We start from the raw sequence: 19,523 nt of genomic DNA on the forward strand, positions 1-19,523 counted from the left end.
TAGGTGCAATATTAGGAAGAAATCCTTCCCCATGAAGGTGAAGAGGCTCTGGCACAGTTGCTGAGGGAAGCAGTGGCTGTCCCATCCCTGGAAGTGTCCAGGAGGGTCAGGCTGAACAGGGCTCGGAGCCTGTGGAAGGTGTCTGTATCCATGGCAGAGGCTGCAAACTGAGTGATCCTCAATGTCCCTTACCACCCCCGGTGATCAGTGTTTGTACTGAAACGTTCAAAATTGAAGCTTTAGGCAGCTTTGAAATTTCTTCCAGTGTACCACGTTTATTTTTAAGCTGTTTTTTAAACGCCTCCTCCCTCCCTCCCTCCCGTGTCGCGACAGCCGCGACTCCCCGTGGGCGCTGCCGGGCGCTCCTCCGGCCGCCGGGGGGCGCTGCGGGCGGGGCGGGCCCGGCGCTCCCCGCGTTGCCACGGCCGGGCCGGGGCGGCCGCCGCGGGACCGACACCGACACCGACACCGGCGCCGAAACGGGCACCGGCAACGACGCTGCGACCACGCATACCGGCGGGGAGCCTGAGGAACCGGTAAGGCCCGGCCTGCAGCGGCGGGGAAGGGGCGGCCCCGGCGGGCGGGGGGCGCGGCCGTTGTGAGGGTGAGGGCCGGGGCCGTGGCCCTCCCGCCCGGCCGGCCGGGGGAATGCGGGCGGCGGCCCCTCGGTGCCAAACCGCAGCTCGGGGCTGCGGTCACCGCGTGTTGCCCTCCCGGGGCCGGGGGAGGCTGGTCAGCGGGAGCCGCAGAATGACGAGGGGCTTCCCCCGTGGAGAAATGTGCTCAGAGCCCAGTCCCGTACCCCAAAGTCACCCCCGGGGCATTTTCTCGTTGAGCGGGGTTGGTGCAAAGCAGGGAAAGGCGGCGGCGATTTCCCCGTGCCTGTGGGATCGCTGGAAATTTCCTGGCCTCGGGCTGCGGGCTGGTCGTGCTGGTGACGCCTGTGTACAGCAAGGACAACGAGCTGTGGTTTCTGTGCAGCTTAAATTCCCTCCCGTGCTAACAGAGCATGCTGCCTTTCCTTAAAGTAGGATGTACACAGCCGTACAGGAGGTCTCTACTCTGCTTTTGGGGTAAAAACCGGGAAAGAACAGTGATTTTCTAACAAGGTCACGTTAAGGTGCGAGTTGTGCTAGAGGGAGGTGCTGTAAGGAGATGCTTTCTGATCGGGGAGTAATTTGCAGCTCAATAACTTTTCATTCTTTCATCTTTCTCCTGGGGGAATCCAGGTACCCCACGTTTTGGAAATTTGCAGACAATGCCTCTGCCTGCACATTCACCTGCCCTTCATTCCCAGCTAAAGGCTGAGCTATCTGCCATTCCCATGCCTTGCTGGCTGAGTAAAGCCCTGTGAAACCCACAGGGTGATAAAGGGAAGGAAACTATGCTTTGAGGAACTTTCCATCTGGAGCAGCATCCACAGCTGGTACCTGGGGCACAATGAGTACCCCAAATGGGTTTCCGCAGCACTCAAGGGTGTGTCTTACCCGGAGCATGGAGGGTGGAGCGGTACAAGACCTGCAGGCAAAAAAAGCTGGAAAAGCGGCCAAAAAGGAGGCTGGGGGTGATGGGGCACCTCCGAAACTAGGCACGCCCATAAGTGAGACCTTTAAACTGCCAGAAGACCTCAAAGCTAATATCAAAATTAAATCGATCACTCCAAGGCCCCCTCGGAAGCCCCGGCTGGAACGTGCTGCATCCCTGGATGAGAAGAGCTGGAGGAAGTGGAGACGCTTTAGGACAAGCCAGGAAAGTCTGACCGATCCCAACGAGACGAGCTCCTCGAACGGTTCCCTGCAGGAAGCGTCGCCCAGCCCTCCCAGCAGGGGCAGGGCCAGCCCCTGCAATCCCTGCGGCCAGCAGGAATCCTCGCACAGCTCACCAGACGCCTTGGAAGCCAGCCCCGGGGGCAAGAGCAGGGGAGGCGCCTCGGACCTGGGCAAACGCGCCTCCGAGATCTCCAGTGCCTTTGGGGGGCTCCTGCGGGGCAAGGGGTTCGCGGGGGGCAAACCCCGGCTCTCCCAAATCATGCCGGCCCGCCCCCTGCCCCCCATGGAGCTCAACGTGGCCTCGCACTCGCTGAGGACAGCTAATAGGATCGACTCGGATTGCCTGGATTACCGGCATTATTCCCAGCACAAGTTTGGCAGGGTGAGCAGCAGCCTCAGCGACTCCCGGCTGCAGGGCAATGGGACTCTCTGTGACAGCTGCTCCACGGACTCCATGAAATCCACCTTCAGCGTGCTCACCCCCATCCGAGCCAAGGATGTGCGCAGCAGGTAGGGCTCCCCCACGTTCCTCCTGCTTTTGGGGCGGCAGCAGGGAGGAGAATCCCTCTGGGCAGGGAGCTTGTGAGCTCAAAAGCCACTCTGTGTTGTTTAACCTGCTGTGGAGAGAGCTGGAAAATGAAGAGACCAGTAAAAATACTCTTTTGTTTGCTCCTTTTAGCTGAGTATTTTCATAAATACATATGAGTATTTTCATAGATTTTATATAAATATATGTGAATATATAAATATACTTAAATATATATAAATAAAAATATAAATATTTATATATCATTCTCATAGATATATAACATAATATTCTCATAAATATATATAATATATTTTTATATTATATAAAATATATATTTTAAATAAGTTATTTTATATAAACATGTATTTTAATATTATAGATAAATATACGCATATTATATGTTTGTATATTTATTCTCATAAATGCATATGGATCTGGTTTGCTGTCAGTTTGCTTGTAATATTAACATAATCTGGTTTGAGAATTAAGAAGTGGTGGCTGTGCATTCCAGCAGTCAGGAAAACTGTTTTTCAGAAAAATCTAAAAGTACATTGGCTTGGACCAAAATGATAAATAACAGAACAAAATAGCACCAGATATTTTAAACTGAGATTGTCATGCAGTATTATCACAGTCCTGTGAGATGCTGAGCAGAGGTTGCGCTTGTTTGGTTTCTGGAAGGAACAAATTTATGTGCTGGGAACTACTCCAGTATCCCACAGGAGCTCCCCTGCAGGAGGGAAAAACCCAATCATTGATCAGAGCGTGGGAGTCTGTAGTAGAGGGGAAAGAATTCTGAGATAAATTAAAGTGTTACTAGCTGGTAAAAAAGCCCCAAAGATAGATTGTTACTTGTTTGCCATGAGGGTTTTCTTTCCCATTCCTCCTTAAAGCACCTGGAGCCGGCTGGGTTGCCCAGAACTCCCTGACATTATTCTCTCACCATTATTTGCAGAGCTTAAGCAAGATTAAAAATGCTTATTCAACATGCAGTCCCTGTGCCAGCATCCCTCACCTCTGTCCTTCAGAGAGGCAGGTGCTGTGGATGCATCTGTCCTTCCCAAAGGGGATATTTTGGGACCTCAGGCTCAATAAATTATTTTCTGGAAGCTGATTTGATGAGCTGAATTGAAGGATGTGAGTTTGAGTTTTTGGTTAGGAGAAACCTGATGCCAGAACACTGGGAATGGTGGAGCTGTTTTTATGTTTGAAGTAAACTGAGCTGCTTCAGGGTACTCTAATTTAATGGAATCACAGAATGGTTTGGGTGGAAGGGACCTCAAAGCTCATCCAGTGCCACCCCTGCCATGGCAGAGACACCTTCCACTGTCCCAGGGTGCTCCAAGCCCTGTCCAGCCTGGCCTTGGACATTTCCAGGGGTCCAGGGGCAGCCACAGCTGCTCTGGGCACCCTGAGGTTGTCAAACCAATTTCTTTGTTCTGTGTCTGGATGAGTTTAGTGGGGCTGAAGACTTTGGATGGCTTCAGCCTTCTCATCACAGACCTTGAGCAGCATCAGCCTCACCATCACCCTCATGTCCTGGCTTTGGAAGGAACTCCACACAAGTAGAACGTTTTATAAATATTAAATTCATTCTTCTTAAAGTTATATTCTTGATAACATCAAGATTCAAACATTCCACATCAATATCCCAGCTGCCCTGCCCTTTCCTTAGATGCTCATTTTTGGGTCTTCTGTCCACAGGAGCTATTTGGAAGGCAGCCTTCTGGCAAGTGGTGCCTTAATGGGAGCAGAAGAACTCAGCAGATATTTCCCGAATCGGAGTATGGGAATCTTTGTGGCCACCTGGAACATGCAGGGCCAGAAGGTAAATGAACAGGTCCTTTAGCAGTAAAGTTACCCCAGCTCTGCTGAGAGGACTGGGGTGATGCTTTTCTGTTCAGGAATATGTTCCTTGTCAATCATCTTTGTCAAATTACAAGGTACTTTTCTAGTAAATCTTTGCATAACTAATACTGATTTTCTTTTCTTTCTTTTTATTTTAAATTTCTTGTGTAATAGGAACTTCCAGTGAATCTGGATGACTTCTTATTGCCAACAGATCCAGACTTTGCCCAGGACATGTATGTCATTGGGGTTCAAGAAGGCTGTCCAGACAGGTAGCAAAAACAATGTAATGAACCATCTTCTTTTATTGTTAATTAATCATTTTGCTTTGATATAGACTAGAAATAGTCTCTGTTGTATTCCTAATATTTTCAATAATCAATCTATTTAACAAGACTGAATTCTATTGCATGGGCACCAGTGGAAATGGGATTTGGAGGAGATATGTAAATCATAAAATCCCAGAAGGGTTTGGGTTGGAAGGGACATTAAAGCCCATCCAGTGCCAGCCCCTGCCATGGGCAGGGACACCTTCCACTAGACCAGGGTCCTCCAAGCCCTGTCCAGCCTGGTCTTGGACACTCCCAGGGATGGAATAACTTCTCTGTGCATACAGAATTTCATCCTGATGGCAGAGCGGTGCCGATTTCCGTGGCACCTCAGTTGAGTGCAGGGAGGTTCAGCTCGTGCCTTGGTGCTGTGTGTGAGAGGGGTTGCTGTGTGATCACCAGGCTGACCTGCTCTCCTGGCTGTTGTGTCCTGTGCTGGCTGTGTGGTGCAGCTGTTGTTGTGTCCTGCAGGAGGGAGTGGGAGATCCGGCTGCAGGAGACGCTGGGCCCGCACTACGTCCTGCTGCACTCGGCCGCGCACGGCGTGCTCTACATGTCCGTCTTCATCCGCAGGGACCTCATCTGGTTCTGCTCAGGTGTGTGTGCCAGCCTGTGCCCTGCCCTTTCTCCCTCTGCCAACCTCCCTGCTCACTGTCAGAAGTGTTTCAGTAACACCATCTTCTTTTCCTCCTTGCAGAAGTGGAGTATGCCACGGTGACAACTCGAATTGTGTCTCAGATCAAAACCAAGGGGGCTCTGGGAATCAGCTTCACCTTTTTTGGGACCTCCTTTCTCTTCATCACCTCCCACTTCACATGTGAGACATTTGCAATCTTGCTACAAGTGTCCTGGTTGAGGGAGGAGGGGAGGGAGATGTACAGAGGTGAAAAAGCAGCTCAGGCTGGAGCCAAAGCTCAGGATTGCTAAGCTGAGAAGGATAAGGGAGGAGGTTTGTTTGGTAACAAACTTACAGAAGAACTATGTTTATGGAAACAGAAATGAACTCTGCACCATTGTGTCCCCTTACCCACAATTTCTGCCATCATTATTCAGTGCAGACACTCCCAGAGTGTCACATATGTTATATGTGGAAAATGTCTGATACCCTTTGGAAGCTCCTGGTATAACCAGAAATGATCACTGAATGAAAATTATTCACTGTTGGCAGTAATGGGGTTTCTGTCTTGCAGCTGGGGACAGTAAAGTGAATGAGAGGAAACTGGACTACAATAAAACCATTCAAGCCCTTACACTTCCCAAGAATGTTCCAGACACAAATCCATATCGATCCAGCTCCAGTAAGTGTGAAACCATGAGCAGGGGGGAGCCCAGCTCAGCAGAGTCTGGGCATTGTGTCTCAGTCTGCACTGGGAAAGAGAAAAGAAGAGTGATCATTTGAGACTGTGTGAAAAGAAACTACAGCTCTTTTTGTCTGAGGATGGTTATTACTCCCATGATTTTTTTTCTTGAAATTGGGAGTTTGAGAAAAACATTGAAATTGAAGAGAGAAAATTCAAAAGGGAATTTTTACATAATGTATTTTTTTAGCAATTCTTTTGGTTTAATTATTATTAATATTATGGATATGTTTTCACTTTCCAGAACAATTAGGAGTCATTTTATTTCAAATTTAAGAGAATAAACCTTATGTCACTTTGCATGTACTCAGGTCAGAGCATTGTCTGCCAAAGTCCATTATTGTTTCCTAGTCCTGTGCTGACAACTTGATACCTAGATAGATAATTAGGTCCTTCTGCTAGGAAATTTAATATGCTCTTTATCTGCAGTGTAGCATTAGCTTTTTGTGTTCCCTCTGGTGTTAGGTTCTATAGATAGTTTGGTCCCTTTTCAGCTTTTTCTATGGTTTTTAACATTTCTGTTCTGTTTTCTCTTGAGTTGTTAATTCCCATATTCAGTGGTGGTCACAGGTAGAAAACATACTCACTATCACATCTCCAGGTAGTGAAAAGAAATAATTTCTTCCTCAAACACATTCAGCAGCATCCCTTGAACCCTGTGCTGTGAATTTGCAGGTGATGTCACAACTCGGTTCGATGAAGTTTTCTGGTTTGGGGACTTCAACTTCCGGCTGAACAAGGATCGGGAGACGGTGGATTCCATCCTGAACCAGAACCCCAACACAGACGTGTCCAAGCTCCTGGTGTATGACCAGCTGACCAGCGAGATGAGTCGGGGTAAGGGACAGCAGCTGCTCCTCTCCCTCCTCTCCAGAAACAAAGATATCTGCACACAGGAGTAATGGCAGCCCAGTCCCCAATTCCTGGAGACTTTTTTTGCAGTGGCAGTGTGTCAAGGGACCTGTTGCTGTAGCAGTTTGTTCTGTTTAATGTAACCTCCCAAGCCATTTGCTGCTGTTTCATCTGATTCCTCCATAACCTGGGCATCTTTCTGTCCCAGTGTCCAGGGACTTTAGATTTGAACAGCATTTGCAAAGCAGCACGAGCTTTCAGTGGAAGGGGAATTCTTTGTTTAATTGACCACTGACTAAACAGCCACTGGCTATTTTTTATCCTCTCCATGTCAGGACTGGAGCTTGCTCCCTTTCTGGAGCCCAAGCCCAGGTTTTTCTGGGATGTACCTGGTTGTTGTTTCTAGCCAGCATTAGTAGACACAGTTCTAAGGAGGGAAGAATTTGTTCATGCCATTCTCCTCTTCCCTTACAGGGTCTATTTTCAAAGGATTCCAAGAGGCTGATATCCATTTCCGTCCTTCCTACAAGTTTGACATAGGAAAGGACAGCTATGACACCACCTCCAAGCAAAGGACTCCCTCTTACACGGTAAGGGATTATTTCAGGAGTCAAAGGGGATCCAATTGTGCTGAGATTTGTTGCTTAAGGGCAGCTGGGACTTGTGGAAGAAAGGATTGTAGAATCTACGAGCACAGGGAGATTTTGGCACAGGCTGTTAACCTTATTTTCCCAGTCTGAGTGGGTTCTCCCCTGTGCTCAGAGCTGGCACAGAACTGTTGGGATCAGACAGTGAATGGATCCCCATCCAAGGCCACGTTAATTGAACCAAGTGGAGGGTGATGAATGAATGGATTTGTCTCTTGTGCAGCCCTGCTGCTCTCCAGGGTGGGTGATGTGCAGTCACCCTCCCTGTCCCCTCTCCCCGCCTCCAGGACCGGGTCGTGTTCCGCAGCCGCTACAAGGACGACATCCAGGCTGTCAAATACTCCTCTTGTCCTGTCATCAAAACCTCAGACCACCGACCTGTGTTTGCCTTGTTTCGTGTCAAAGTGAGGCCTGGCAGAGACAAGTGAGTACCTCCTGCAGCTCCCCATGCCTGATTGCTCCAGTGACCCTGAGGAGATCCTCCTGTGTCTATCCCTGCAGCCTGGTTGGGTTTTACCCAGTACATGCTGGTGGCCAGAGCAGTAAGAGCTTAAACCTTGCCCTGACAGCTGAAATCCCTGCTGCCAGGTCTCTTAATCCTTCTGAGGGGGATAAACAGAGCCCACTGCAATTGAATGTAAATCTGTGTTTTATCTGAGATGCAGCTCTTTGTTTTCCCAATCAGCATGGGCAGCTTTCCTCTTCTCTTCCTCTTTCCCTGTTTAGGCTCAGTTCTGTTTTCCTTCCCCAGTGGTGTCTGCAGTTCAGCACAGCTGGATGTCAGTGGAGTATTTTGAGATCCTCCAACTTCCTAATGTCCTATATAGGCTGTTGTAGGCTGTTGTATTAGTAGAACTCCTTAGGAAATTTCATTTGGAATTATTATTTTTTTTGTGAATAACACGGTCAGGGATTTCAAGACCTGAATATCTAAAAAAGTGATTTCACAAAGTATTTGATCAGCAGTGCAATTACAATGGGAATTTTTGTTTCTGGGTATTAAATACCCATTAAATAGCAGTGTGTGATGGGCTGCTCAAGTTTCCTTTCTAAAAGATACCAAGGTAAGAATTGTTGAGATGAACCACACCAGTGAGTACACCAAGTTAGCTGTAACCTGGTGTAGCTTTTCAAATGAGTGGGTTTTAATTCAGAGTCATTAATAAAGTCCTCTATATATAAAAGCAGGTGAGTTCATGCTAAAATTTAAAGTACATTTCCCTTTTACAACCAGCATTTGAAGTATTGTGAAAAACCTTAACTTGTTGCTGTGGAAGAACAACACTTGTTTCTCCCACAGCAGTTGCTGAATGCCTTAAGAAAGTAAAAATCAGATTTGTGGCCTTTGTTGTATGAAGTAGTAGGGAAATGCTGGGCAAACAAGAACGTATTTCTGCCCTGACCTGCTGGCTTGTGTTCCTGTTGCAGCATCCCCCTGGCTGCAGGGCTGTTTGACAGAGATCTGTATTTAATTGGAATAAGGAGGCGGGCCACAAGGGAGCTTCTGAGACTCCGGGAGCAAAAGGACCAAAGATCCAGCAGCATATGTAGCATTTCTTGAGCTGAAAGCTCTGCAGTGCTGGTGGTAGAGGTGCCCCAAAAGAGGATTTCAGACCATGGCAAACTCTGCAGGGAATTGTCTGCATAAGCACCTCTGGCAGTTGCTGTGGCTTGTGAAGAATGTCTTAAACCTCATCCTGGATTCATTTGCATGAGCTAATCCATGTAGCTCAAGTGCTTCTGCCTAAGAAAAGGAGTCAGTTCTTTAAGACATCCATCCCAACTGGTGTAATTGGTTTATTTTTAACCAGACTATCTTAGGAAGCCACTGGGTGCAGCCCCTTGGTTCCCCTCCATGCAGGGGCACAGCTGCTGGAACTGCATCACCCAGAGGGGCCCTAAGAGAAGCCTGCAGAAGAGTGAATTCTTCGTTTGTCTCTTTGGTTTGGTCAGGTTAACTTCCATCCAGTGTGGGGTTGGGTTTGCTCCTTCTCTGTAGCCAGGTGTTGGTATTGTGTACAGGCAGTAACAGGGACCAGTTCATGGCAGTTGTGTGTGTGGATGGTGCTCCTGTGTTGGGCTTTTTGGGTCCTCTACAGCAAATTGTTTGTGAATGTACTCCTGTACATTGAAGTGTAGAAACATTGCCTTTCAATAATTGTTCTATAGGCCTTCTGTTACTAAGGGGGTAAATACCAAACTCTCAGGCCATATATTTGTCTGCTGAGACTGCTTGAAGCCATCCCTTCCTGAACTCACTTGTCCTGCCCAGGGCTGATAAAGCACTACCTGCCTTCAGCAGCAGGAGCTGGAATTTATCTGAGAACAGGCACTGTGTGATGCTTCACCAAAGTGATGCAAGTGAGTGCACCAGGGAGGTTTGCAGAGCAACTGCAGCCACTCAGCTCCACACAGCTCCATTACCTCCAATCACAGTCAATTCCTTTTGGCTTTATTTTTCCAGATCAGTAAACTGTGAATAACTTGCTATTTCTGAGGTAGTGTTGTCTTAAGGCTATATATACTACAAGGACCAGTATGGCACTGGTAAAATGTTAAGTACAGCTAATAATTAAGAACTCATGGGCACAGATGGGATCATTAATCACTTTGGGACCTAAAACATCATGCAAACACCTTGGAGGAAGTGCTGCTGACTATGCAACCTGTCCAAGACAGGCTCCTGTTCTGCGGTACATTTATGGCACTGACCTGTCTGTAGCCATCAGGTATTTGGATTTCCTTTCTTTTTAAAGGAATAAAAATAAATTAATGCAATACCTTAAGTGAGAACCAGCTTTTATTGTTGTCAGAACCAGAGTTCTTTGTTTGGTGTGTGTTTGGGTGACCTGGGCCATGTCTCCAGCTGGAGGGGTGGGACAGATTTCTCTGTAATTGTTTGCATTGAACAGAGCATGCTGCACTGGCCAGCTCAGGAAACCCTTGGCAGATGAATTTCAGAACTCTTACTACTTGCTCAGTTGTTCAGAGGTCTCTTTATTTCCTCACAAACATACACAACAACTGAACAGGACTTGCACACTGTGGGCTCTGCAGGAAGCAATGCAACGTTGGAGTTGCATGAGGAAAGGATGGGGTAAAGCAGGTACCAGCAGCCTCACAGTGCTCTGCTCCCAGCTGCATTGCTCCTTAGCAAACACATCTAGCAATGAAGAGCTGCAGGGCAGCTGTCTTGTATTTTTGAACCCATGTATTAAGGGGTTATATAAATCCAGTGATTTTTTTCCCCTTTTGAGTCTCCATTTCTTTAGCATGTCACACATGTGGCACTTGGTTTCTGTGATGTGGTGTCAGTCAAGATTGTGTTCCTAAATGTTGTGATTTTGTTATCTTGACTTGCAGCTGAGCCACATCTCTGCTGTGAGACTGATTGTGTCTTCCTTTTGCAAGGCCTTAAGTCCATCTGGGTGACACTGAGGAAATGAGGCACGAGTTTAAGGTGCAGCAGCAGCAACTCCTTTAATAACTGTTTGTAAAGCAACTCTGGAGGAAAAGAACTTTTATTCTTTAGCACAGTTCATGTTCAAGTGAAAAACCTAAAGAATAGGATCAACCTCATTCTCAAGTAAGTGTCCATTATGTAGAATACCTCTGCAGAGGAACTCCACAGAAAATTGGTTCTGTCATGGGGCTGCTTTCCTTGGAACTCTGGCAAGATGATGAAGTTATTCCCAGGTGGGCGATTCCTTGTCAGATGGTGAGTGGATCTGTGATTTGTAACAAAATCTGGATTGCAGGAAACTTTCTGGCTAACTTCACAGGGACAGTAACTATTATTTTCCTAATTCAGTTCGACCAAGTCTTAGTTCACCTTGGTAACAGTAATAAATATTCTCTGAATTGAGACATGGAAGCCAAGCTGTTTAAGGTGCCACACATTCCTCAGGAAGGGCACAGTGGGGGCGCATGTGACAGCCCCACTTCCACTGCTGGGTGATGAAGAGGCAGTGACTGCTCAGAGATGTGCTTTCACTGTAGTGATGAACATTTTGGCTTGCTCTGTTCTCCCCAAAGCCAAGAGAAGGGTGTCAACACCCATCTTCCCTTGTAACCTACTCAGAGGGTCAGACTCCTCCTCCAGGGGCAGCGCTGGCGCCTTACTCGAGCTCTTCACACTCCAGTGCTCCAAAGCAGCTTTGCTCAGCTCCACGCTTGCACAGAATGCCTGGGAGCATTGGGGGCAGGGAGGGTGGTACAGCAACATGAGAATGAAAAAAAAACCATTAAAAAAGGAGGGATTTGAGGGCGGGCAGGAGGTGCTGCTCTATCGGAAGAGGCGGTAGAGCCGCGGGAGCCGCCCGTCCTTGCTGGAGAGCGCGGCCTGGATGTGCTCGTACGTGGGCAGGTCTGTCAGGTCACCCAGGGCAGCCACTGCTGGCTTCTTGTGCAGCATCTTGGTCACCACCCTCTTGATATCGCTGGGTTTCACCTGACCTGCAAGCAGAAGAAAGGCAGAGCTGTGACACTTCCATTGTGAACAGCACAAAGCAGCTTTGGGCCCATGCTCAGAAAACCAACTCTGTATCTTCTCTACTATGATTCTTGTTTTCCCTTCCCTCTGACCAAAATAAGCCCTGTGCTGTAATTGTGAAAGCAATTAAGCTCAGTTTGAAATGTATTTCTGTAGTACTTTCAGAGGTAATTCATCAGAGCTACAAGAGTATTTTAACTGTGCCCACAGTTCCCTTGAGGCAAGGCAAAGCATTGGCTACTCACTGATGAGGTCGCAGAGCTCATGAGGTAGCTTCCTTGTGTTTGTTGCCAAAACCTGCCTCCCCACATCTTCAAAGATCACTGGCCGAGACTCCAGGTTCATCATGAGCATGGACTTGAGCTGTGTCTTTGCTCTCTCAAGTTCTACCTGTGAATGAGCAGGAAATTTAAAAAAAAAAAAATTAATTGCTGCTCTGTAGTACAAGGTAACATGGAGGGGTTCTGCAGAAACCTCTCTCTTTGTGAATGCATTGCTAAAGTCGCTGTATTTTACAGAAATATATAACAAAATTATCTATAAAAATCCATTCTAGCACAGTCAATGCAATGCATTCACAGAATCCCAGACTGGTTTGGGTTGGAAGGGACCTTAAAGCCCATCCAGTGCCACCCCCTGCCATGGGCAAGGGACACCTTCCACTGTCCCAGGGTGCTCCAAGCCCTGTCCAGCCTGGCCTTGGACACTTCCAGGGATTATTTCAGCTCAAAGACCATCTGCAAACTCAAATGTGCTGCTGACCTCTCCCACTGCTCCTGCCATGAGGATGAATTCCCTGGTGATGATTTCCACCATCTCCCGAACCTGGGGAAAGCAGATGATGGAGAGAAGATCAGAACAATGCTCCTCGTGTCCACAGAACCCTGGGACTGATGTGGGTACTGGTTAAGGACTCCTGACTCTGAGCACAGGACTCTGTACCTGTTTTGGATCTGCACTGGCGTGGATGCACAGCAGACCTGTGTCCTCATAGCTGTGGTGGTAAGAGGTGGCATTGTACATCCAGTGGTGCCTGTGAGTATAAAACACCATTTTAAAATTTAAAACCCACAATTTACAATGTAAAAATTAAACATGGACGGTGAGCACCCTCCCCAGTGCATTCTCAGGATTCTCAGCAGTGCAGTGAGAATTGTCAATCCCTGCCTCTGACAATTTATGCATGTGGCATCTACTCCCTTCTCTCCACTTGAATCCAGGAAAATACAGAGCCAATCCTGTTAATATTCCATGATTAAAGCATGGATAGGGCTAGCAGAAGAAAACACAACTCCTGGTCATTTCTGCCCTTTACTTACACCCTCTCAAAATGCCAACTGACATGCCAGTCCCATGTTCCAAGCAGAATGAACTGATATAAAAAATCCTGGTGGGATTTGCTTTTTTCCATGTAAAACTGCTACAGGATTGTTCCTGGCACCCCTTAAGCAGCAAGACAAACCCACCTGTTGAGCACGTTGAGGTAGAGCCGGGTGAACATGCCCTTGCCAGGCCCTCCAGCTGAAAAAGAGCCACCACCTCCCATCATCATGTTCAGCACAGCAAAAGGAATGAAATCGTCCTCCTGCATTGCAACAACAAACCCAGGTCACGGCAGAGCTCTCCAGGGTCTGGGGTGAGTAAAGGGGAGGGAAAAACACAGCACAAGAGCAGTGGGAGGGGCAAAACCTTCAGCAAAGTGTTGTGGGAAATGCTGCTTGTTTTCATGTGCAGCAGCAAAAATGTCAATATTTGTGGGGTGAGTCAGTGTTCCTGGGATTCTCCGAGGAACAGGTTTATGTACTGCAAGTATAAGGCACGCAAAAAGGGATTTTAGGTTAATACTTACTAAAAACGAGCAGCTTTCTAAGCCAATCATGATGTGGGTGAGCTCTGGGATGGGAGTAGGGCCCAGGCTCACATCTGACATGTCTTTTTCAACCTGTGGCAAGGGCAGACAGATCATTAACACCAATTTTCACAGCTCTTGTACCCAGTTTGATATATTCCAAATAATCACCAGACCACCCAATTTACAGCTGTCATGGCCAGCTTGAGGCTCATACTCATGAAATGTAACTTTAAAAAAAGCAAAAGCCTGCAGAGAAATGAGCAAAGCCCAGCAAGCTGCCACCTGCAGCACGTACCTTGATGATGCCTCCGGTGTACTGAGCCACAGACCTGTCCACAGCCCTGCCCTGCCCCGGGCCCCACACGGGCTCCACGCCCAGCAGGTGTTTCCTGGCACACTCCACCAGCTGCTCGTGCTCAATGCCCACCCCAGCCAGCACCATCCTGTCTGGGGTGTAGTAGCTGCTCAGGTAGGAGTGCAGCACGGCACGGTCGATTTTGTCCGTGTTCTCCACGGGGCAGAACCTGTTCAGCCCCACTGTGTTGTCTCTGAAGGCTGCCTAAAAGGAAGCACACACATTAAAGTCACAAACACTTTTCTCTAAACCTCTTTTTGCTTTGGAATTAAGCCCACATCTGAGAGAGGAAAAGCTGAGAGTATTTCAACTCAGTAATATTTTGTCACCCACACCAACAAAGGGAAGTTACAAATAGAATTATTTTTCAGTTTGGGTTAGGATCTTCCACATGTGGAGAATGCTGGATTTCAAAGTGAAGGACAGCCAAATTTTCCCATCACAGAAATCAAATAGCAGAAAATCTGGTTTTAGAACAGTCTAAAATAAACCCTGAAGCTGCTAAAATCCATGAGGAATGCAGCAGGGTGGAATTGCCAGTGTGTTACCGCGTGGATCATTTCTGTCAGCAGAGGCTCTGGGTCAGGTCTCATGTTCAGATCCTCCAGCTCAAACCTGATGGCCATTCGGGTCATCTCAATTTCTTCATCTGCAAGGAGACAAAGCAAGGCATGGCAACCCCTACAGGAAACCCCCAGCTGCTGCAAGTTCACTTCAGAGAGAATTCTGAGCTCTCAGGATCAAGCCATGAGGTGGAAATGGGTATTTTGAGATAGAGGGTTGTGCTGCCAGACCTGATAACCTGGGCTGCAGGGTTACATCAGCCAGCAAGTTGACCACGGTGTCCAGGCCCCTGGCATCAGCAGACACTGCATACATTATGGTGTCCCTGCAACACACAACAGGTTCTGCACTGAGACATCACCTCTGGGGCTATCAGTGTCATCTCAGCATCAGGAAATCACAGATGAAGCTGTTCTAATCATTAAATGCTTCTTAAATGAAAGAGATCTGAGTTTTATCATCCTTTCAGGCTCACTTTTGTAGCTTCCCAGCAGCCCAAACAAATGGATTTCTGCTGCCTGGGAACAAAAAGTGGCTTTTCTTGCCCCACACCAGGAAAAGAGATTCAAAGTGCTGTCAGTGCTACAACACCAGGTAAGAGCAGAAGGAGCAGCCCACCTCGATGCCTGGCAGTCACAAATGCCTCCATGCTTCTCCAAGGTGAGAAGAATTTCATCCTTGCTGCCAAACTGAGCTGTGGACTAAGGAAGAAGATACCAGTGTTATTAATTAGTAAAGCAATAACTGTTTATAACCCTTCAGAGTAACCCAGAGCATCTCTGACATTCTTTCAGTCCTAGAGTTTGATCACTACAGGTCAGCCTTGGAGGTGAAATCACAAAGACTATTAAAATATAATTACAGTCATGCTAATTAATAAGCAATTAGGATTCTGTGACTTTATCGATGCTGTCACCACTAGGAGCTAGGAGCCCTGTGGCTCAGCCCTCTTGGCTGCTCTGTGCAGATTTGGGGAGCCAGGGCAGCACTCACAGAGAACGCCAGCTTCTCCAAGAAGTGCGAGATACCACTGAGATATTTCGCTTCGTGTCTGGATCCCGAATTCACCAGAACTGCAGCAAAGAGAAGAACAAACCAGAGTGACTTTGACACCCGCGCTCCTCACAACCGGGTGACGCCGGCTGCCCCCAGCCCCGCCGGTACTCACGGCCCCCGGTACTCACCGCCCACGGTGCAGAACTGCCCGAACTTGTTCTGGGAGGCGACGCGGAGCCCGTTCTCCAGCACCGTCACCCGCGTCTCGAAGCGCTCCCGGCTCTCGGCCGCCGCGAACACGGCCTTGGGCACGCCGGGCAGCGGGCACGTCAGCGACACGCTGGGGTAGGCGCCGCCGCCGCTGTAGCTCCGGCCGGCCGCCAGCCCGCACCTGCGGCACACCGGGCACACCGTCAGGGCTGCGGGCGCGCCGCTCCGCCGAGGCCGGTACCGAGCGCTGATCCCCTCCCAGAGCGGCTGCCGCCCGTCCCCCCGCTGTCCCAGCACTGTCCCCGCGCTGTCCCCCCGCCGTCCCCGGCTCCGTGCCCTCCCCGCGCGGTGCCGGGCCCCGCTCACCGCCGGGCCGGGCCGCAGGCGCCGCGCCGCAGCCACGCCATGGCCGCCGCCATCTTGCCGCCACCGGGAGCGTGGGGTCAGGGGGCGGGGCCGCGGCAAGGGGGCGGGGCCGAGGGTGGGCGCGGCGGCGGAGCCCGCGCGCTCATTGGTCCGCTCCGAGTGGGAGGCCCCGCCCCGCCCTCAGGCGGCCATGGCGGCGCCGGCGCTGCCGGTGGCGGAGCCGCTGCCGGGGGCCCCGGCCGAGCCCAACCCCTTCTCCTTCCGCGAGTTCGTCCGCTCCAAGGCCCGCGGCGGGGACGGCGCGGGCGCTGACACGCAGGTAAGGCCGTGCGCGGCAGCGCGGCCGGGATCCGCCCCGTCACGCCGCCCACCTCAGCGCGCTGTCCCCTCCGCAGGCGGCTTGGGCTGTGCCCCCGCTGCCCGCAGTGCCCGCAGAGTCGGGGGACGAGCAGGAGGACGAGGAGGAGGAGGAATGGAGCGAGAGCTACCGCCCGCTGGCCGTGGAGCAGGAACACCTGGGCAGTGCCGGAGCCGCGCCGGGGCCGGGCCGGGTTCCCCCCGGGCAGCCGAGCTACGAACAGGTGAGCGCCGCCCGACCCCGGTACCGCTCCGGGAGCGCGGCCCCGAGCCCGGCCTGGCACCGCCTGCCCCACCGAGAGCCGCTGGGAACAGGATGAGCTCTGGAAATGCGCGCTCAGCAGGGCCGGGGCCGCTTCTTTCCCTGTCCTGCTGCCCCGCACATGACCCGGGTGATTTCCTCGTGCTCCTGCCCCTCGGGGCCGTGGTCATTTAGGATCGGGACGTTAATTAGTCACGTTTACACTGCGGTTCAGTGCCACGTTCCTGTGCCCCGCAGTGGTTTCCAGATGGGTAAACTGAAGGTAACACTCAGCTTGAATGTATTAGAAAGCACAGGGATTTCCAGTATTAAAGCTGAACATTCTGCTATTGATCTTGGATTGTTGGTTTTGTTGTGAAAATGCATCTCAGTCCTAATAAGAATTTTTTTTTTTAGCTAAAAGAAGAGAATGCTATCTTGAGAAGCAAGATCAAGAAGCTTCAGATTCTGTCTGAAACTCAAGCAGACAAGTATGTGAGAAGAAATCATTTTCCACAAAACCATGAGATTCTTGATCCCTTCCCAGAATTTGCCTCCTCAAGTATTTAATGGTACAAGTGGTCACTGTGCCACCTCTTATTTTTTTTAAGGATGAGGAAGCTTGAGAAGAAGCTAGAGGAAAACAAAATCAAAGAAGAGAAGGAAGCACAGGATTTGGAAGCAATGGTGCAGCACGTGGAGCAGAATCTGCAGCTGATGACTGTAAGTGTTGGCTTCAGGTTGAGCTCAGAAGTCAGGAAGAAATTGTGCCCTGTGAGGGTGGGGAGGTTCTGCAGATCCCAGAAAGGAGCAGTGAGGAGGGAAGGAGGGAGCTGTTCCTACATCCTAAAACATTCAGAACACAGTGTGGTGTAACACAAACCTATCCCTCCAAGTTCTGTGCTGGAATCACTCATTCCCCTGTGGCTCAAGCTGCCTGGGTTATTGTTATTATTATTATTTTATCTTTACTATTATTTAATATTAATTTCAATAATAAATTTGATCATCATTATTATTAGCATAATCATATAATAATTAATTATATATAACAGCATTATATTTTATTATATATAATAATATGCAATAGTATTAGGGTATTATTATTATTATTGTTGTTGTTGTTGTTGTTATTATTTCAATAATCTCTGTTCTGTTGCAGAAAAGGGCTGCCAAGGCTGAGAACAGTGCTGCCAAACTGAGGCAGGAGAATGCACAGCTGCAGGTACACAGCAGCACTGCTGGGGCTGCAGGGACACATCTCAGAGCTGAGCCAGTGCACAGGATTTTGCAGGCTCTGAGGAAAATGCTGGGTGTGTTTTTAGGCTTGGGAGTTGTGTCCTGGCAGGGGCTGGGAGGGCCTGGATGGTGCAGTGGTGAGGAGCAATGGCCAGAAACTGAAATGAGGAAGAATTTCCTTCCATGGAGGGTGGCAGAGCCCTGGAGCAAACTGCCCAGGGAATCTGGGGAGTCTCCTTCTCTGGAGACACCCAAACCCACCTGGAAATGTTCCTGCCACCTCCTCCAGGTGACACTGCCTTGGCAGGGCTAGAGCTGGACACATCCAGAGCTCTTTCCAACCCTAATGATTCTGGGCAGACACTCCCTGCAGGCAGCTGGTGCTGGACTCCAGCCCTGTTTATTGCACTGTTTATTGCACTGTTTATTGCATTGTTTATTGCATTATTTATTGTATTCCCTCGTGTCGGTCAATGATTACATCCCAGCCCATCAGCTGCTGTGGGAATGCACCATTAGCTGCAGAGTATCTGCCGCGGTTCCGGGCTTGTTCCTCACGGATTCTGCCCTCACGCAGGCGGAGCTGAGGCATTCCCGGCTGGAGCAGGAGGAGCTGCGGGCGGGGTTGGCCGCGGCCAAGCAGAACGCGGAGGCGGCGCTGCAGCAGCTGCGGCGGGTGACAGCCAGCTCCAGGGCATCCATCAGGTCAGCCGCGCCGGGACAGCCCCACCGACACACAGATAAACCTCCTCGGGGGTTTTTTGGGTTAAAATTCAGGGCTTTGTGTTCTGTGCCGCAGGAGCTGCTCTGTGTTTCCTCCAAGTGTAAACATAAGTGGGAAGCGGGAGTTTCCAGTCCTGATAAAACGCTGCCTGATAAATCACAGAACGTGGGGAAACTCCCCCAAAGCTGCCTGGCTGCCTGTCCCCACAGGTAACCCTGCATCTCTCCCCCTCAGGCAGCTGCTGTCTGGAGCAGAATCCCTGCAGCTCGTGGCTGATCTCCTGAAATCCATAGACAGAATCTCGGAGGTGTCAGAGGATGGACACTGAGTGACTCACACAGCACGGAGCACTTTGTTTTCATACGGAAACCATTACTAAAACATGATTTTTTTAATACTTGGCCTCATTTTGATGCGTCAAACTGCAGACCTGGCATCTCCATCCCCTCTTAAGAGATCCCTGAACCGGGAAGGGAGCAGCTCCCGCAAATCCCCGGGCGGCTTTGGCTGCGGCTCTCGCTGCCCTTCGGTGCTCGGGGGGCGAAAGCCCGGTGTCATTGATGGCCGTGTCCCGGTGCTATTGAAGGCTGTGTAGCGGTGTCCCTGTGCTATTGAAGACCATGTCCCGGTGTCCCGGTACCATTGAAGGCCGTGCCGCAGTGTCCCGGTGTCATTAAAGGCCATGTCCCGGTGTCCCGGTACCATTAAAGGCCGTGTCCCGGTGTCATTAAAGGCCGTGCCGCGGTGTCCCGGTGCCATTTGATGGCCGTGTCCCGGTGCCATTGATGGCCGTGT

General features: G+C 49.8%; 3 protein-coding genes across 3 annotated transcripts; 2 read left to right on the plus strand and 1 right to left on the minus strand.

Moving 5' to 3' along the window:
* The first annotated feature begins 429 nt into the window (after positions 1-429).
* On the plus strand, positions 430-10,118 carry INPP5E (inositol polyphosphate-5-phosphatase E). The gene is made up of 11 exons (XM_063174978.1): positions 430-536; positions 1,230-2,279; positions 4,003-4,126; positions 4,321-4,418; positions 4,947-5,071; positions 5,173-5,292; positions 5,666-5,773; positions 6,509-6,670; positions 7,160-7,275; positions 7,620-7,756; positions 8,761-10,118. The coding sequence occupies exons 2-11, from the start codon at positions 1,441-1,443 to the stop codon at positions 8,891-8,893; spliced, it is 1,962 nt and encodes a 653-aa protein (XP_063031048.1). The 5' UTR covers positions 430-536; positions 1,230-1,440; the 3' UTR covers positions 8,894-10,118.
* Positions 10,119-10,786: 668 nt separating this feature from the next.
* PMPCA (peptidase, mitochondrial processing subunit alpha) lies at positions 10,787-16,220 on the minus strand. Its single transcript, XM_063175010.1, has 13 exons — positions 16,168-16,220; positions 15,780-15,982; positions 15,589-15,668; positions 15,214-15,296; positions 14,826-14,920; positions 14,580-14,680; positions 13,972-14,235; positions 13,674-13,766; positions 13,291-13,409; positions 12,767-12,857; positions 12,587-12,649; positions 12,070-12,214; positions 10,787-11,787 (listed from the first exon to the last, which is right to left on the minus strand). Exons 1-13 carry the CDS (start codon positions 16,218-16,220, stop codon positions 11,618-11,620), a joined length of 1,560 nt encoding a protein of 519 aa, XP_063031080.1. The 3' UTR covers positions 10,787-11,617.
* Positions 16,221-16,357: 137 nt separating this feature from the next.
* ENTR1 (endosome associated trafficking regulator 1) lies at positions 16,358-19,123 on the plus strand. The gene is made up of 7 exons (XM_063174721.1): positions 16,358-16,486; positions 16,563-16,748; positions 17,183-17,256; positions 17,377-17,488; positions 17,928-17,990; positions 18,582-18,709; positions 18,963-19,123. Exons 1-7 carry the CDS (start codon positions 16,358-16,360, stop codon positions 19,054-19,056), a joined length of 786 nt encoding a protein of 261 aa, XP_063030791.1. The 3' UTR covers positions 19,057-19,123.
* Positions 19,124-19,523: the final 400 nt, after the last annotated feature.

The sequence above is a fragment of the Melospiza melodia genome, chromosome 22 (assembly GCF_035770615.1).
Source record: "Melospiza melodia melodia isolate bMelMel2 chromosome 22, bMelMel2.pri, whole genome shotgun sequence".
Taxonomy (NCBI): domain Eukaryota; kingdom Metazoa; phylum Chordata; class Aves; order Passeriformes; family Passerellidae; genus Melospiza; species Melospiza melodia.

What these genes read in the sequence shown, in the direction of transcription:
- INPP5E (XM_063174978.1), top strand. Translation starts at nt 1,441, where the DNA reads ATGAGTACCCCAAATGGGTTTCCGCAGCACTCAAGGGTGTGTCTTACC. An exon ending in GACCAGCGAGATGAGTCGGG is followed by an intron (nt 6,671 to 7,159) that starts GTAAGGGACAGC and finishes CTTCCCTTACAG; the next exon opens with GGTCTATTTTCAAAGGATTC. An exon ending in AAAGGACTCCCTCTTACACG is followed by an intron (nt 7,276 to 7,619) that starts GTAAGGGATTAT and finishes CCCCGCCTCCAG; the next exon opens with GACCGGGTCGTGTTCCGCAG.
- PMPCA (XM_063175010.1), bottom strand. Translation starts at nt 16,220, where the DNA reads ATGGCGGCGGCCATGGCGTGGCTGCGGCGCGGCGCCTGCGGCCCGGCC. An exon ending in ACACCGGAGGCATCATCAAG is followed by an intron (nt 13,767 to 13,971) that starts GTACGTGCTGCA and finishes CCCTTGCCACAG; the next exon opens with GTTGAAAAAGACATGTCAGA. An exon ending in TGAGCTCTGCGACCTCATCA is followed by an intron (nt 11,788 to 12,069) that starts GTGAGTAGCCAA and finishes TTCTGCTTGCAG; the next exon opens with GTCAGGTGAAACCCAGCGAT.
- ENTR1 (XM_063174721.1), top strand. Translation starts at nt 16,358, where the DNA reads ATGGCGGCGCCGGCGCTGCCGGTGGCGGAGCCGCTGCCGGGGGCCCCG. An exon ending in GGCAGCCGAGCTACGAACAG is followed by an intron (nt 16,749 to 17,182) that starts GTGAGCGCCGCC and finishes TTTTTTTTTTAG; the next exon opens with CTAAAAGAAGAGAATGCTAT. An exon ending in TCTGAAACTCAAGCAGACAA is followed by an intron (nt 17,257 to 17,376) that starts GTATGTGAGAAG and finishes ATTTTTTTTAAG; the next exon opens with GATGAGGAAGCTTGAGAAGA.